A 15,953-nucleotide genomic window follows, 5' to 3' on the forward strand; every position below is an offset into this window, starting at 1 on the left:
CAGTCCAAGTATCTCAGGCCACAGAAACAACTGACATCAAGACATCAATACCAGAGTCAGTATTCTAGTCCCTAAAAGCCCAGCAGGTTATATATACACATACTGCAAATGTACACAAGGATAGGCTAACCATGAAAAGAAAGTGGAGGTGAAGACACAGTAAACAAAAGCCTGTTGTTCTGACAGTTAGAAAACTACAAACCCCAGTAAGTCTTCCAGGATTTCTTAACTGTACATGTCAATCACTGAATTCCATTATGTGGAAGAGGAAGGCTGTGTATCCACACAACAGGTACTCTGTAACTGAACTCCTGCAGCAAAGAAGGCACTCACTTTGTAAGCTGTAGTTTATTTCTGCTCTGTTTTATATGATGAGCCTACAAAAGAAAACATTTGAGCACTTATCTATATTATTAACACAGTAGACTTGTAGACTGAAGCTTGACTTGGAAAACAAAATTCAGCCTAACACTGGTGGAACTTAAAAGCCAAGTAGCAAAGCGTTGTGTTATAGGACTTCCCAGACATTCAGTATTTACATATAATGCATTTGCACTTTATACTCAATGATCACCCATCAGCAGTGACATTGTTAGCATGACTGGACAGCACAGTAAGTGAACCCTGAGCTGCACTCCAGCAAACCCCTTCACTGTCAAAGTACAACATAGATTGGTTTAAATATTCACACAGTTGTTTTTCAAAACATTTTATTGCATTATATTTGGTACCTTATGTTTGACAAAGGAAATTACATCTGTAACTGCAGGAATAAGAAGCTGGTCTGTTATTGAAAAAAAATCTTGGGCCCCTTAAAAGTTACAAAGTCTTGGGCTTGCCTGAAACAACTGAGCAAGAAATATATTCTTAGAAATGTAGGGCTTCAAGTATTACAAACCTGTGACACTGTGGAAAAGTTCCAGAGGTATCTAAACTGCAGCACTTTATTTTTTGTTTTTCTGCATAACATTAACAAGGCCTGCTGAGGTTTTAATCTGTTAGTCTCTTGATCAGTCAAAATGGTAGTCAGGAATTTTCCTCTTTGCAACTTCAAGCCATGGTATGTTCTCATTTTGTTTTCACTCTATGTGAAAAATGCATGCGATCTTTCTAATTGGTGCCACATCACAGTGCATAATTTTATTTGGTTCTTGCATTACAGTTTTAAAAAGTTTGGCCAACATACGCCAATAGGTTCATCTCAAGAACAGCAATGTTGATTCTCCCCTCCCCACCCCAAGTTTAATTCCAAGAAAGACCATTTCTAACTGGTTCCTTCAGGTAAAAACTGTGGTGCAAGAACACCAAACTGATCGTGTACAGTGAATTTCAGAGACACAACAAGCTTATTGAACACACTATGTTTCTTAATTCTGGTTGATATCCGTATGTCCAAGCATCCCCAACATAACACGTATGTTGCAGGTTTCTCTGTATATTCTGATTCACATTGCATACTTCCTATGGACACAATCATCCCCCGTATCAAAATCAGTCAGATGCTAAAGCCCCATCAACTCTTTGTGCTCAGTGAAAGAATCCAGTGCTAAAACAGCAGTTTTGCTGTCTGAGATAACAGTAATCTCACAAGACAAATTTAAAGTTAATATTTCTGCCACACACCTGCTCTGAAGGCCACACACCTCCAGGTCTCATATAAATTAGTTTAAAAACATGGGTGGGTAGGTGAGGAGAAGGTTTTTTTATTTTTTTCCTCTTTTTCAATTTTAGCAGCTTTTAATTTTTAAGAAACCAAACAACCTATAACCAGTAATATGTTAGATATTTTATATATATACTTTGTCAGCAGGATAAAAAGAAGTAAAACTATTTGAAGGCAACAGGCTTTTTTCCTTCTGTTCTTTGTCTAAGTTAGAACAATTCAGCAGGTGCGTGACAAAAATATTATACACCAGATATGGTCCAACGTCATTTTTTTCCAATAAAGTTGTTCATATTTCATTGGCCAGTTCTTCAGGTTCTGCAGAACTATCTCCATTAACTGTGATCTTCATATCGTCTTCATATCCAGGGGGCATGAAAGCCAAAGCATAAGGGAAAAGCTTATGACAATTTGCTCTGTAAGTTTCAGATGCTTCTTTACAGTCTCCAAGGCTACCATCACATAAAGCTTCTAATACCTCCATACAAGTCTAATTAAAGAGAAAAATAAAGAAAGTGTTATCGTTTTTTAAATGTTCAGCTGAACACTTGAAAACCAATGCTACAAAGAAAAACTTCTATTGTTTCCAGGTTTCAAACAGCAGTTTTGCTTTCTGAGATAAGAATAATCTCACAAGACAAATTTAAAGTTGTATTTCTGCCACAAATCTGCTCCAAGGGCCACACACCTCCTTTCAATATCAAATGACATTTTAACTAAACATAGCATGAAATACCAGTGTAGTCTGATTTGAAATAATGCAGTTTAAAAAGGGATCTAAAACACAGTTAGAAATCTTGACTGTAAAATGAAATACTAATTTGTTACTTGTTTCTTATTTTCGTAAAAAAAAATGTTATTCCTACTAGTTGGCAACCATTCTTGGGACACACTGACCATTTCAGCAATTCATAATATACCTTTCAATCGAATCAAATTACTCTGATATTACCACATTTTTTCAGATACATGCAGTTTCCTGTCCATTTTTGTTCACGATTTAGAAGAAGAAAAGGAGATTTCCTGTGGGTTTTTTTCAGCTTGCATTCCAAACATGAGAAACCAACCTACTGAGCTCCACTAAAGCCTGGCAGCATTCACCCACCCGTGGCTGTGTGCAGGCATTAGCATAGCAAGGCAGTCTTTTCCTGCTCCTCTGACATTTAGTACAGTTTTTATTTCTTCTGTGTACTGGAATTAACTGCTCTGTCCTCCTGCTGGAGGGTTATGGAGTTCTCCTCAACAATCCCTTTTCCTAACATTTGCTCTTTGCAACACTGGCATCCACAGAAGGTCAAATATATCAGGTTTTATGCCTGCAGTGTGCTCCAAGACAGTTGGTCTTTACTAGAATGAAATGTAGTAAATTTGATCTCTTTCCACACAAAAATGCCTTTCAACAAACACCTAGACTCCTTCAGATTCTCCATTTTTAGGGCACTTTCAATTTCCCATCTAGAAGTTCAGTAGAAGTCCAACTCTTACTTTACGTTGGCACCAAAAATGCTTAAATTCAACATTTTTTCAGTTTTATCACAATGCAGTGTACAGGATGTTTATGCACTGCTGAGTTGGTAAAAGCTTCCTCTAGTCTTACCAAGTTTGCACCTCCAAAACAACCAAGCTTTTTTGGTTACACTTAATCTTTCCCCAGTCCTGTTCCCAGAATCCCACTCACAGGCAAAAACCAGCAAATAGAAGGCAAATAATTTTTGTTTTCTAAATCTCTTGATAATCTATATTAAGTTCTTTGAGACCACTCAAACAGTAAGAAAACCCGAACCCAAAAACCAACACCCAAACAAAGACAACTTTAAGAAAAATGCTAAATGGGTACTTAGAATATAAAAGACATGAGTTTCCATCCCATAACACAACAGCTAGAATAGAGAAAGGATCTGAATTTTTAACATCCTAAACAAGTCTATAAATCAAGACAAATTGTCCTTTACTGTCTCTTTTTCCCTGCTCTGTCTGGCCCAAAAATTCTGCTGTAAACTTAAAATCCATCACAATTAAAGTTCTGTTGAACCCACTATGTTTCATAAGAGATGTTTGGTGGAAAACTCCAATTTTTGTCCACAAAAGAGTAATTTTAAAGCAACATTTACCAATTTTACTTGCAATAGATCTAAAAAATTGAGCACACAGACTACTGTAAATTGCAAGTCAGAAGTGAAAAGTCTTCCCAGATGAAGGTGGGGGAGTGGTGAAAGGGGCATGGAGGCAGTGTCACAGGGAGATTATTTCATGACCACCAATGGAGCAAAGACTCAAAATTTGGTAAGCTTTTCGCTCAACTACATGCTAAGGCAAAACTGTGCTTATGCAGCTTTTATTAAACCTACAGTAGCTCCCACAGCTTGCCGAAAGTTGACTATGGAAAGCCTTCCCAGAGTCTGGGCCACTCCTTTTCTTGTGAACAGTTGCCTGGGTGGCAGCCAAAGCTCAGACAAACTACTACCTTTTCTTTCGCCTTGTGAATTCTCTCAAATTTAGTAAGTTTTCCATTACCTTTGGTAATATGGTTTCTGCTGCTGCTATTTTCATATTATCACAAAACTAAATTAATTTAAATGTGTAAAAACGGTATTAAATATTTCAGTTCAGATGAACCTGACACCCCTTTCTCTCACAACTCGACCTCTTTACCATAAGGTACAGCAATGATTTCAGCTTCCTCTTACCTCCCAATTTTGTTTAAAGCTTCCACAGATACAACAGAAGTTGTTTACAATTTATAAATATGTTACCTGAAGATTTCTGTTAATAAGGGATTCATCCAGGGTCATTGCCAGTTCCACTGCCCTTTTCTGACTGGAAGGATCTAAATAGTACATCATTTTGGCAGCTACAGGAGGAAAAATAAGATTCATCACCCAGTAGATGATGAAAACCATCTTATATACAAACACAAAATAGAGATAATATGAGGAGGAGGGGGGACTGAACTCTCCAGCAGTAATTCAAAATGGAACCAACTTGGAGCATAAAGCTTCACACCTAAGTAGGTAGAAGGGAAGTTCCAAACAAAGAATTAAAAAAAACATTCAAGCCACATTAGAGACAACAGGGCAGAGAGGTCCCAACATTTGCATTTCAGCAGGACAAAGAGAAAATTGAAGAAAACCACTGACAACCTGGCAATCATGTTGTCAGAAAAACACAAATAGAGAAGAAAAGCACTCCTGAGTGAAAGAGTGATTGTTACATCACTGGGGCTGATACTGAGATACAATTGCCAGAGAAGCACAGGAAATGAAGAAGTAGGGCAGAACAAGGAGAAAAGCAAAATACCTGATAACCTATGTGGCAGTGAGTCATAGTTCCTTTTAAGGAAAGCTTCATTGAAGTTCTTTGGATTAGTTGCTCCAAAAAGCCGATTCATTTCTTGGTTTAGCACTGTTCTAACAGCATCAGGCAGATCCTTACTTTCAGATACTGTTGGAAAAAAAGTTGAGGTGAGCACACGTAATCACAATAAAATATGCTTTATGCATTTAATATTTTTCATTTTTACATTATTAATATAATTGGAAAGTATCTCAAAGGAAGATGTATGAAATTTGAAAAGGCAAATAGTGGATGCAGTTAGATGAAGCTCAACTGCGGCAGTTTTCTGATGCTTAGAAAAAGCCAAAGCTTTTTTACATTAATACACTCTTCCCCTTACTAATTAAAACCTATTAGGCTAAAAGGTTAATGTCATACAAGTCTGTTCTTAAATGTCTAGTCTGTAGTCCCCACAAGAAAGGGTGACCTTTGGGGCAGGGGAAGGGAGAGAATTCTTCCAACTTTTACCAATAAGGACAGAATTCTAAGCCCTCTCCTTGCATGCTGACACAGGCTGTCAGCAGAAAAGCCACATTCCTCACTCTGCAGTTTCCATTTCTTCACTGCCTTCTTTTCTTTCAAGCGTCACATACTGGTCAGAGTCTTAAAAATTCTTAGCAATACTGGAATGACTCCTAAATTCAGCTGCAGTCATAATAACCATGCATAATTTTAGCATGAATCAGTTGGTTAAAAAGCTTTCTAATACATGCATTAAATATTTTGAATTAATTGTGCTAAAAATCAGTGACTGTAGGTTTGGCATCACCTGGCAGTGTGCACAGATGGAAGTCCTACCAAACAGATACATACCACTGCTAAAGAGATGAATCATACACTCGTGAAGCCAAGGATGACTAGAATCGATAGCAAAGGCTCTCTTCACAGACTGAAGCATCAGAAGGAACTTCTCTGGAAAAAAAAAAGTGTTGACAAATGTTCAAAAACTTGTGGTAGGAACTCACTGCATTGTGTTACAGGAGTATTTAGTGCTTGGAATTAGAATGATCAGAAGAATTTACAGCTGAGTGTACTGCAAAAGCTATTTTTAATAACATGCATCTATTAAACCAGTGAATTAAGTGGATAATCATCAAATGTTCAAACTTTGGTTTTCACACACTGCTCATGGCTGGAGTGTTGGTCCAGTGAAAAGTTGTGCTGTGACAGGGATGGGCTCCTCATACCTCATCAATAATTGCTGCTTAAGTTCCAATAAACACCTTTATGATTCACAAATTGCTTGCTTTCATTAAGTCTTCTCACCTACCTTTTCGAAAATAAATCTCAAAGGCAAAAAGATGAGTCTCTATTTTGTTCTTCACTAAATTCTTCAGGGGTGTTAAAAATTTAATGGCTTCTTCCAAAGGTGCTTCAACCTACAGATTCAAGGAAGTAACAAACAGCTAAGTCGAAGTTCAAATCTAGTCACTACAACAACAAAAATCAGCTGTTGCTGAGTCACATCAGAGAGTTACTCTCCTAAGGCAGTGCATAAGAACCTCTTCTGTTAACAAATTTTGCAACTTTCACTCAATATATAAACACAGACTAAAAAGTCCAAAATATTTGCTTTTTGATGGCTACAAATCACATTTTGCTGTAGAGACACAAATCTTTTCCTTCTATCATACACCAGTAGTGAACACAACTGGACCTGAACCTGCATGGAAAAGGGCAGTGTGGCTGTCCACACCAACATATGCATGTGGGCCTGAGATGATGGTGTATGATTGATAAATGCCCATGACATTCTGCTCAGACAGGTTCCTGAAAGCTGCGAGGTAATGGTGACAGTCCCAGCCAAAATACCAACACCAAGCTGGAAGTAATTAGATATTGAAAATGGTCTCCTGATCTTAGCTAGTGTAATCCAGTAAATGGACAGCTTTCACACAAATTAATTCTGTGCAGGGGTTCGTTACAGACAGGTATCTTGCACATAGAGGTTTGGGATTACTCAAACAAGAACTGTCCGTTGTCCTTCATATTTTTTTTACGAAATTACTCTCTAAGAAGCAAATACAAATTTTGCTTTTGCCAATAACAATACAGCAATGTTGAAGTGATACACTTCTTTGCAAACTTGAGTTGAAGATCGCAATGGACACCTTCCTGCTAAACGTAACTACAGCACCTGTCATAAAAACACTCGCATCACTTCTATGTGTTGTGGATTTTACATACACACTGTGCACATCAACTATTTGTAACCTATAATAAAACCCCATTCCAAAGGTATGCCTTTAGTGCCAAAGCTACATACCCAAACAAATCCAGGGGCAGCTGTTTCAGGAAAACTATTTGCAAATAGTCAAAAACGGTCTTTCGGCACCAACTGCATTTGGAAGTCTCTATATCATGATTGTGATATTGAATTTGGAATTATATTATATTGACATCTATATATTAAAGACATAACTAGATTTGCCAAAGGAATGCATTATACAGCTGCAACTATTCCTTATAATCTTGGGAACTGGCTAGATTTTTCAGGGCTATCCCCATGACATCCCTCTACTACAGAACTCAATTTCAATACATGCTGTTGCATTTCAATCTTAGTTAGTTCTGCTTCTTGCAACCAGTGAACTAAACAATAGAAATACCAACAATATTCTTAATAACTAGTCAAGTTTAAGTCCCTTGTTTCTTGGCTACAGAATTAAGTTCACTGACTCAACTTTCAAATATCCCCTCAAGAACTCCCTTTTAATATGACTGAAGTATGAATAGTATGAATATAGATCCAGAATACTGGGCCTATAAAGACTTGCAATCTATACTACTATTGCTATAAATGAATTTTTCCAGTCTCTATAATTTTCTTATCTTCCCCTCACTTTTTTTTTTTTTTTTTTGTTTTCCTGCTCCTTACAGGTATAACTTCTGCTAAAAGAAAAGTCTTCTGGGTCACCTGCCCTTCTATATCTCTCTATAGTTCTTAATCCAGATCTCTAAATCCATCTCAGTCTAGTCTACTATTTACTACCACAGCTTCTTTATTCCTTTTCCCCCCCATTCAAAACATATGCAAACAAATCCTATTAAAGCATTCAATGCTTCAGTGTTTCCTCTTTCACAGGCTGACTATGCAAACAAAAGAATACCAGGGGACCTAAGAGTGAATGATAATCACCTTCCACACAGGATAAGAAAGACTTCCACACGACCAACTAGAAATAGGGTATAATCAACAAGTTCATGCAGTAGACATGTGGAGATAATTCCATGCTACACCTGTAACAAATGTTTATGACTTCAATTACTGCCTTTGAGAACTAGGCACAAAAGCTGCGACTTCCACACTACTGACACTGTATCTAACAAACTAGCCCTAGAAAGGAATTGTTTTTAAAATGCTGCCTGTCAAGAGACACCATACCAAAAAAACCCCAGCAAGTTATTTGAATGGCTTTTGAGTTTTATGTGTGCTCACTACAACTTTTCTAGAAATTTCTAAGACTTTATTATTACATTGGTAAGCACCTTTGCCAGTTTTTCAGGGATAAGTTCCTCTTTCGGTCCTCCAATTTCTTCATCATCATCATCTTTCTTCTTTTTCTGGTTCCTCTGTTGCTTCTCCTTCTCAGCATTTTTCTTCTCCTCCTCCAGCTGTGCTTTCTTCTGGGCTCTTCTCTGCTTATTTCGTAGCTTCTTTAGCTCCTTGTCAGACATATTTGCTGTACACACACAAAGGACAAAACCACACAACACTGATGTCTAATATTAACAGCATCAAGCAGCTGTCAGACAACAATACCTTTTTAAAACCGTATCTACTAATGAGCAATGCTGTCATTACCTTTGTAAAAGCTTATTTACTATGGATAGATTATTTTATAGTCTATGCTGCCGCTTTGTAATTCACAAATTCCTTAATGGAATCAGAGGACAGGAATTAGAATAATACTATAATGAGATGAAAAATACTAAAACTTGACAAATTCCTCTTGAAGGATTCTTTCTTGAAGGAACCTCTATTCAGACCATTTGAGGTGCCCCAAGTCATAACCACTTAAGCTGCTCTCAAATCAGAGATGAGGGGGAAAAAATAAATAGATGATTTAAACATTATTTTTACATCAGAAGCAAGAGATGACAAAATTTAAGTTGCTACCTAGTGAAATTTCTGTACACTGATAAAAAGCTTAGAAAGAGCTACCCAAACACATCTGCTTCAGTCTGCTATTCCATGGACCAACCACAATGAGAGTTCATGTTTTCACTGCCATTCCATAACACAAATATTTGTAATGAAGAGTTACAACTCTCACTACAAACCCATCATTGTTTTATAATAACCACAATAAAAGCACACATTAGTTTAGCTTCCAGCAGAACATCTACTTTACCATGTAGTCCAAGCTGCAATTTGCCTACTTTGAGTTGTATAGAACTCTGGCTTTGGCTCCCACAGTTGACAACGATAATGAATGCCAGACCTTCCTAAAATATCCACTAATTAGTGAAACTGCATGATTAATAAATCCTGAGGGTTGAATACCTGTATCAGCCTCATGTTCTTTATTTTCATCTGTTAAGGGATTATCATGAAGTTTCAAATAGATCTCTATGGCAATCCGTGCTGCTTTGAAGTAGAAGGGATGTTGTCGAAGCACATCTTCTAGTTTTAACAAGTCCACGTAAGACCTAAGGGTGATCTTCCTCATACAGTAAGTGTGGAAGTCAAACTGGTCATCTGTGATTTCTACAAAATGCTAACACAATGTAACATAACATTATTTAGCAAGTATTAACAATGAGATACTGACCTGGACTTTCAAAATAATAACTTAGTAAAAGCTTACTGTTTGACAAATACAACCTACCTAATACAAACATTAACAAAACCCTCCAAAACTAAACTCATGGTGAAAAGGACAGAAGGCATCTTAGCCCAGAACCAAAATACACCAATTTCACAGTCTCTTAAAAGTAGCTACCTCTGATAATTTGCAGTTTAGCAGACAAAGGTTTTATATTCATTGTATTTAAACAGCATTTGAGGAGTTTTTCTTCTCTGAACTGCTCTGGGGTTTTTTTTCATTCAAAAGCATCATTTTAACTTCCACTAAATACTATGGCAATAAAGTCCACACTTACACCAGACATGATGTGAGAAAGTACTTTCTTTTGTTCAAGCTCTGCTTTCTGCACCATCTGATGTACCTTTGTTTTTGTTTGAGAAGCAGTGAAAAGTCATTCCCCTCTTGAACTTCTCCAAGTACTTATGATCTCATATAACTTTATCCTAAACTCAGCTTCATTTGTCAAAGATCAGGATAGAAGAGTAAGCACAACAAGCTAATTGCAGTCTCTTCCTCTGGAAGTTACCCCACAACAGTTGTTTTATTAGCACGTTTTTAACAAGGTGTGACACTCAGATGTAAATAGTGTGCCAGATTGACATAATGGTAGAAAAGTACTACTTCTCGAGTTTTAATTCCTCATGTGTCCTTTTGACTGCTGCTCCACACCAGCACAGAAATTTTTGCAGCATTATCTACAATGGTTTCAGGATTCCTGAGCAGCAACAATTATTTTAAGACCTTTTACTACTTATGCACAGGCAGGTAATTTGTCACTGACTACACTGTTGAACATTACGTTTCATGGGCATCTTAATCATTTAGTACTGAGACAGTGCAGTTGTTGTCCTTGCAATATTCAGTCCGTTTCTGTGATCATTTATTGATGAAATAATGAAGATTCTAGAGATGCCTTAGTAATCTCCATGATAAAACTCCTTTTCTTGTAAAAGTTGATTATTTGCTCCTACACTGTTTTCCCAGCCATGAATCACCGATTAAATCCATGAGATCAACCTCCCTAATTTTCTGAGACAGTTTACATCCTTTATGGTGTGAAGTACGAGATAAAATGTGTTCCTGAAAAACAGAACACCTTTTATCAACTAGACTGTCCCCTTGGCATAACTGACCCCTATAAAAGATTTAAGAGGCGCTGCTTTTTCTTACAAAAGCTTTGTTGATGGTTTTTGAATTCAACATATTTGCTTATTTATTTTTGAACTTTACTACACCTTCAATCAATTAATCCAACAAATTAATAAACAGTGACTTAAATCCTTAGAAATATTTTTTTGGGTGGCCTAAGTTATCACTTCATTTGCTGACCTCTTCTGGTACCCAAGACAATTTATAAGACTAACAGTTTCTTACGCAAAAGAATTTACACTAATTTATTTAAAGGATTTGTGCAAACAAAACATGGTCCTAGCAAATCACAAAATTATTTGAGTCGGAAGGGACCTTAAAGGTCATCTATTTCCAACCCTCTGCCACAGGCAGGGGCACCTTTCACTAGACCAGGTTACTTTGATAATTTTCTATCACTTTTTTCTAATCAGAGAATATTCCAGAGCTGAGTCCTCCCTGCAGAAGAGCAGCAGTGCTGAAATCTCCTAATGCCTCTCTGTTTGCAAAGAGGCATAGCTTCCTACTTAGTTCTGCTCTTTCAGCACTTCTTTTACACCCTCAGCGGTCTGGTAGACTTTAATATGCTTTAAAAAACCAAACCCACATCTGCTTGTTTTTAAAGTCGTTCATCTAAATGTTGTTGTTTACCTCACTATGGATATCTGCATTTAATGTGCAAGTACTCCCCCCCTTTTAAATAAAACTTCTACTTTAAGAAGTCTTTATTTTTGCAACAGCTTCTTTTAAGCTGTAGCCTTTATTTTTTTAAGGAGAAGATAGTAAATATTTTTAGTAATTTTTTAAACATTTATTGTCTACCTCTAAAACAGTGCCTTAACAGTAACTGACATCTGTCCTTTACTTTAAGGATGGGCTTGTCAGCTCATCCACTTATTTTTGGACTTAAAGTACACATGCTCTTAGTTTGTACCTAAATATCCATTTCCTATGTACACTGCCAAAACTAAGACTATTTTTGACAGTATTCTGCTCTTGTCTGGATCTTCAAGTAACTTTATAAATTCTCTTCATAATATACAGTTTACAATGGCATTTTTAGGAAGAAATGGAACTATATAAACTTGACAGTAACCAACATGAAATGAAATCTTTCCTGAAGCTACATGAAATGCACCCTTACTGCTCAGAAAAGTAACATATCAGCACAGTAAACTTAAACCAGTGTTTTCCAACCTAAGCAGTTGAGCTGAATACGTACTCTCTCAATTTCATGGCATTTCTTAAGTGCTTCTCCAAATTTGTTCATTGCCTTGTAGGCTTGAGCACATTCTGTCTGAAACCACATGCACTGCATTTCATTCAGGTTCTCTACTGCCGAGGTTCCTTCCTAAAAGCAAAAACAGCATTATACAAAAAAATAAATCTCATTGGATTTGTCAGCTGCTACTTCTTTTATCTTTGCCTAATTAAAAGCATAAATAAAGCAAATGAATGCTAAATCTCAGAACTGGAGTCTAGAAAGCTGGAAATGCCACAGTTAAGATCAACTTGCTTTGTTCATTAATTAAAACAAATACAAAAATCTTTGTTACACCTATTGGAAGAGTCAGAAAGACACAATGAAGAGCCAGGCAGTGGTCATTTCACTGTGACAGTTCATCTTTAGGTTAGGAGAGACCTTCATTCAGCATTTTTAATACGGTGTGCACACAACACATTGCAGCATGGAAAAGATGGCAGAAAAGTTCTAGCCCATGGCAAGACACTGACACCTGCAAGAAATCCTGCAGGATTTTTTTTTCCCCTCAATTAAAACTGCTATTTGTATCTCCCAGAGAACTGCTGATTAAGTATCCTCACAGTAGTAGTAGATGATTATTTCCAACGCAATCGGTCCTAGAGAGGAGTAGCAAGGCAAAAGGAATACTGTTAACTTTGACACCTTCTGGTTCAAAAAGGGGGCTTACAGTTGTCTTTCAAATCTGGTATTTATATATATTTGCACAGATCCATAAGAACATAGCAATGAAAGAGGCAGTATTCAAAACAGCCTGATTTAGGCAACTAAAAACAAAATGTCATTTCCATTTTTATTACGCTTAATCTAGGTCTTCTCTAATTACTGTTTTTTAATTAAGAAGCCTGTATTTGAGCACTAGACAAAAGATCAAATGGAGATAAGATTCTAAAGAGCAACATCATGAAATTATATTTTTCAAGTTCAGTTTTGGGTAACTGGTATGCTTCCTTTTTAGCATCATCTTAGAGCTGCTTAAGGCATTGAGGGAGGTCAAATTAACCTAAATTCATAGTGGGTTTGCATCAAAACCCCCACATAAAGCTACTGAGGATATAAAAAACCAGAACTTCCCCTCCCCTTTCGTCTGCCTGAACATAGCCTTCATTTCACAAGATCCTTCAGATTTCTTTTATAAACACTGTTCCCCCCTCCTCTCTGTTCAACCTACCTTACACTCCAGGTTTCTCCTGCTCTTTAAGAGGGGAGAAAATGGGACAAACAAACAGAAAAGGCTTTGCTTTTGCAGGTAGATCCCAACAGCCTGTTGCCTGTCTCCCACAGACAACACACAAATGACACTGCTAGTATTCCAAAACTATCATTTGACAAATAGTCTGGAGAGACTTCACTGAGCTGTTCTGACTTTCAGTTATGAAAGAATAACATCAAAGAAGTACATTTTAAAAAGTAACTAACCTGTGTGACCATCAAACCTATAAAAATGGGATTACTGCAGCGACAAAAAGTGATGCATGAAATTATGCAATTTCCATAACACAAAATTTTTCTTCCAGATAACTGGTCATGTGCAAGTACATGGAAAAATAAAAGAAAAAAGGTGCATGCAGCTTTCCATCATCACTGATAAACAAGGACATGGGGAGGAAAGTTGGTTCACACAAGTAAGATACCTCACACAGCCTCTCAGCTGTTAGCCACACTAAAATTATGTCCCAAGAGACATCTAAAACTCTCAAACATACTACCATTAGAAAAAAGATACATGGGCAACTTTACCAGATCTTTTAAGTATCCTACAGAATCAAGATTAAACCCAAAGATTATTGTGCAAAAATTTTCTCAGAAGTTCTCTCTAAAACAGGCATGACATATTTTTCCTACCCAGCAAAAATAAACAAATCCAAGCTTTATAGACTTTTAACTTATTACTATGGAATCATGCTTATCCAAGATTAATTCAAACCCTGCTATGGACTACCATAACTGAAGCAAGCAACCATTGTTGGTCTGAAACAGAACGTAAATATGGTAGTAAAAGTGAGTGCAAAGTTAAAAACAAAAAGTCATTCCACAAGGGATTAGGCCCACATTATTCCAAAGACCTCTAGTTAAGCGCAACAAACCCGCGTAAACTTAGAACACATTTCTTCTGCTTCTTTAATGGAGTTTGCTTTCAACATATATTTTGCACATTTGGAGTTGATAAATCTGTCTGCTGTGTCCAAAGCCTGAGCCTCATCCATCCACCTTGCAGCTTCTTTAATATTTCCAGCATGCTAAAGAGATAGAAATTTAAGTCAGATTCAGTAATTATAAAACATGCACATTTTATCTACTCACTGTTTGATATAATTAGGTTTTTTTAGACTTTTTTTAATAAATAGCTTTCTTCAAAAGCAACAGACCTTTAAAGAAAAAAAGCAGTTAAATACCTTTCCTCATTATGGAATTACTGGTCTTTTAGCGCAGAATGTTTTTCCTGAAAATGCTTAAAGAACCACTTTGGATAATCCCATTCTGATACAGTATCATAGTGCACCTGAGAAATTGTTTTAAGCAGCTAAAAAACCAGGGGGTAAGAACAGATGAAAGACTCCACCTAATTTATCAGTGTGATTCTTAAGCTGAGAATTCACATTTTGCTGTACATTTGTCCTTTATTGAGTTAAAAACCATCATAGCAGCTTTTTATATGCAGCGGAAAACCCCACCTCAAGTAGCTAAACAATAATACCCTTATCTAGAAACTCACTGAAGTTCCTAACAAACTAATAACCTTTGGTCACTAAGAATAAACCCAAACTTACCTTATAGATTTTTGCCTTCACAAGGAAGAGTTCTATCAAAGTGGGAGTACTTTCTATAGCAGCATTTATATATTCTAGAGCCAGGGATGGCAGTCCAATTCTATCATAATGTTGAGCCAAATAATACTGGACCCAGAGTAAAGTGGTTGGAGGTTCTTCTTTACCATCATCTGGCAAGAGTAAAATGGAAAGTGGTTTTCTGTTCGGTTTATTACTAAAACAACATGCCAGAAGCAGAATGCAATAAATACAGCCACTGAAGTTAATTCTGCCTCTCTATCAGACCTAGGAGAGCTTCCAAACAACTTTAAGCACATACTGCTCCCTTCTCCTTCTGTGGTTTTAAGGAAAAGGAAGCTGGTAGGTCAAAGGGAGTTTCACTTTGTTCCAAGTATTTGCTACGGGCAGTCTGATATGCAAAACCTCCAAGAACACAAAACCTGGTCCCCACCAAAAGCTCCAAAACTACACCTGTCTGTGAAGACTGTGCTATCAGTAGATACTGTTTTTCGTTTGACATTTCTGAAGTTATAAGATTTGACACAGCTTTCAAACTTCAGTTTCTTGAACAGTGATAAACTCAAGTCCTGAAAATAGCATACTTGAACTCAAAACTGCGAAGAGATGACTAAATTCATGAACCCATGAAAAAAAATTTAGAACAAGTGACTATATTTTGAATACAGACTTTACATTTGACAGTTATGGTTCAGTTCTGTGTTAGGGGAAAAGTAGAAAAAAACCCACATCACCTCTGTTTCTTCACTACCTATTTCCCCACCTCTGAATGGACACACAACACCAGGCACTACTCCATGAAGCACAACAGACTCAACACTCACCATTTGGGTTAAATAACCTGCAGCTTCTTAGAGAGGTTTCATAACCTATCACGAGCTCTTCTATGATTGCCACCTATACATGCAAGACGAGACACAGAAAAAATAATCTGTGGGCCAGATAGTATTTTATTTCAACTTGAGCTA

At 36.9% G+C, this 15,953-nt stretch overlaps 1 protein-coding gene across 1 annotated transcript in view; it reads right to left on the bottom strand.

Moving 5' to 3' along the window:
- Positions 1 to 693: 693 nt before the first annotated feature.
- NAA15 (N-alpha-acetyltransferase 15, NatA auxiliary subunit) overlaps positions 694 to 15,953 on the bottom strand; it is a 36,519-nt gene continuing 21,259 nt past the window's right edge. Inside the window, exons 10-20 of the mRNA XM_048303259.1 lie at positions 15,810 to 15,882; positions 14,968 to 15,137; positions 14,284 to 14,436; positions 12,158 to 12,286; positions 9,504 to 9,717; positions 8,486 to 8,679; positions 6,267 to 6,375; positions 5,810 to 5,908; positions 4,961 to 5,104; positions 4,417 to 4,514; positions 694 to 2,153 (exon numbers count right to left, since the gene is read on the bottom strand). Coding sequence (XP_048159216.1) covers positions 1,953 to 2,153; positions 4,417 to 4,514; positions 4,961 to 5,104; positions 5,810 to 5,908; positions 6,267 to 6,375; positions 8,486 to 8,679; positions 9,504 to 9,717; positions 12,158 to 12,286; positions 14,284 to 14,436; positions 14,968 to 15,137; positions 15,810 to 15,882 — 1,584 coding nt within the window. The 3' untranslated portion in view covers positions 694 to 1,952. The remainder of the gene's footprint in view (positions 2,154 to 4,416; positions 4,515 to 4,960; positions 5,105 to 5,809; positions 5,909 to 6,266; positions 6,376 to 8,485; positions 8,680 to 9,503; positions 9,718 to 12,157; positions 12,287 to 14,283; positions 14,437 to 14,967; positions 15,138 to 15,809; positions 15,883 to 15,953) is intronic.

This window comes from Corvus hawaiiensis, chromosome 5, assembly GCF_020740725.1.
Source record: "Corvus hawaiiensis isolate bCorHaw1 chromosome 5, bCorHaw1.pri.cur, whole genome shotgun sequence".
Taxonomy (NCBI): Eukaryota; Metazoa; Chordata; class Aves; order Passeriformes; family Corvidae; genus Corvus; species Corvus hawaiiensis.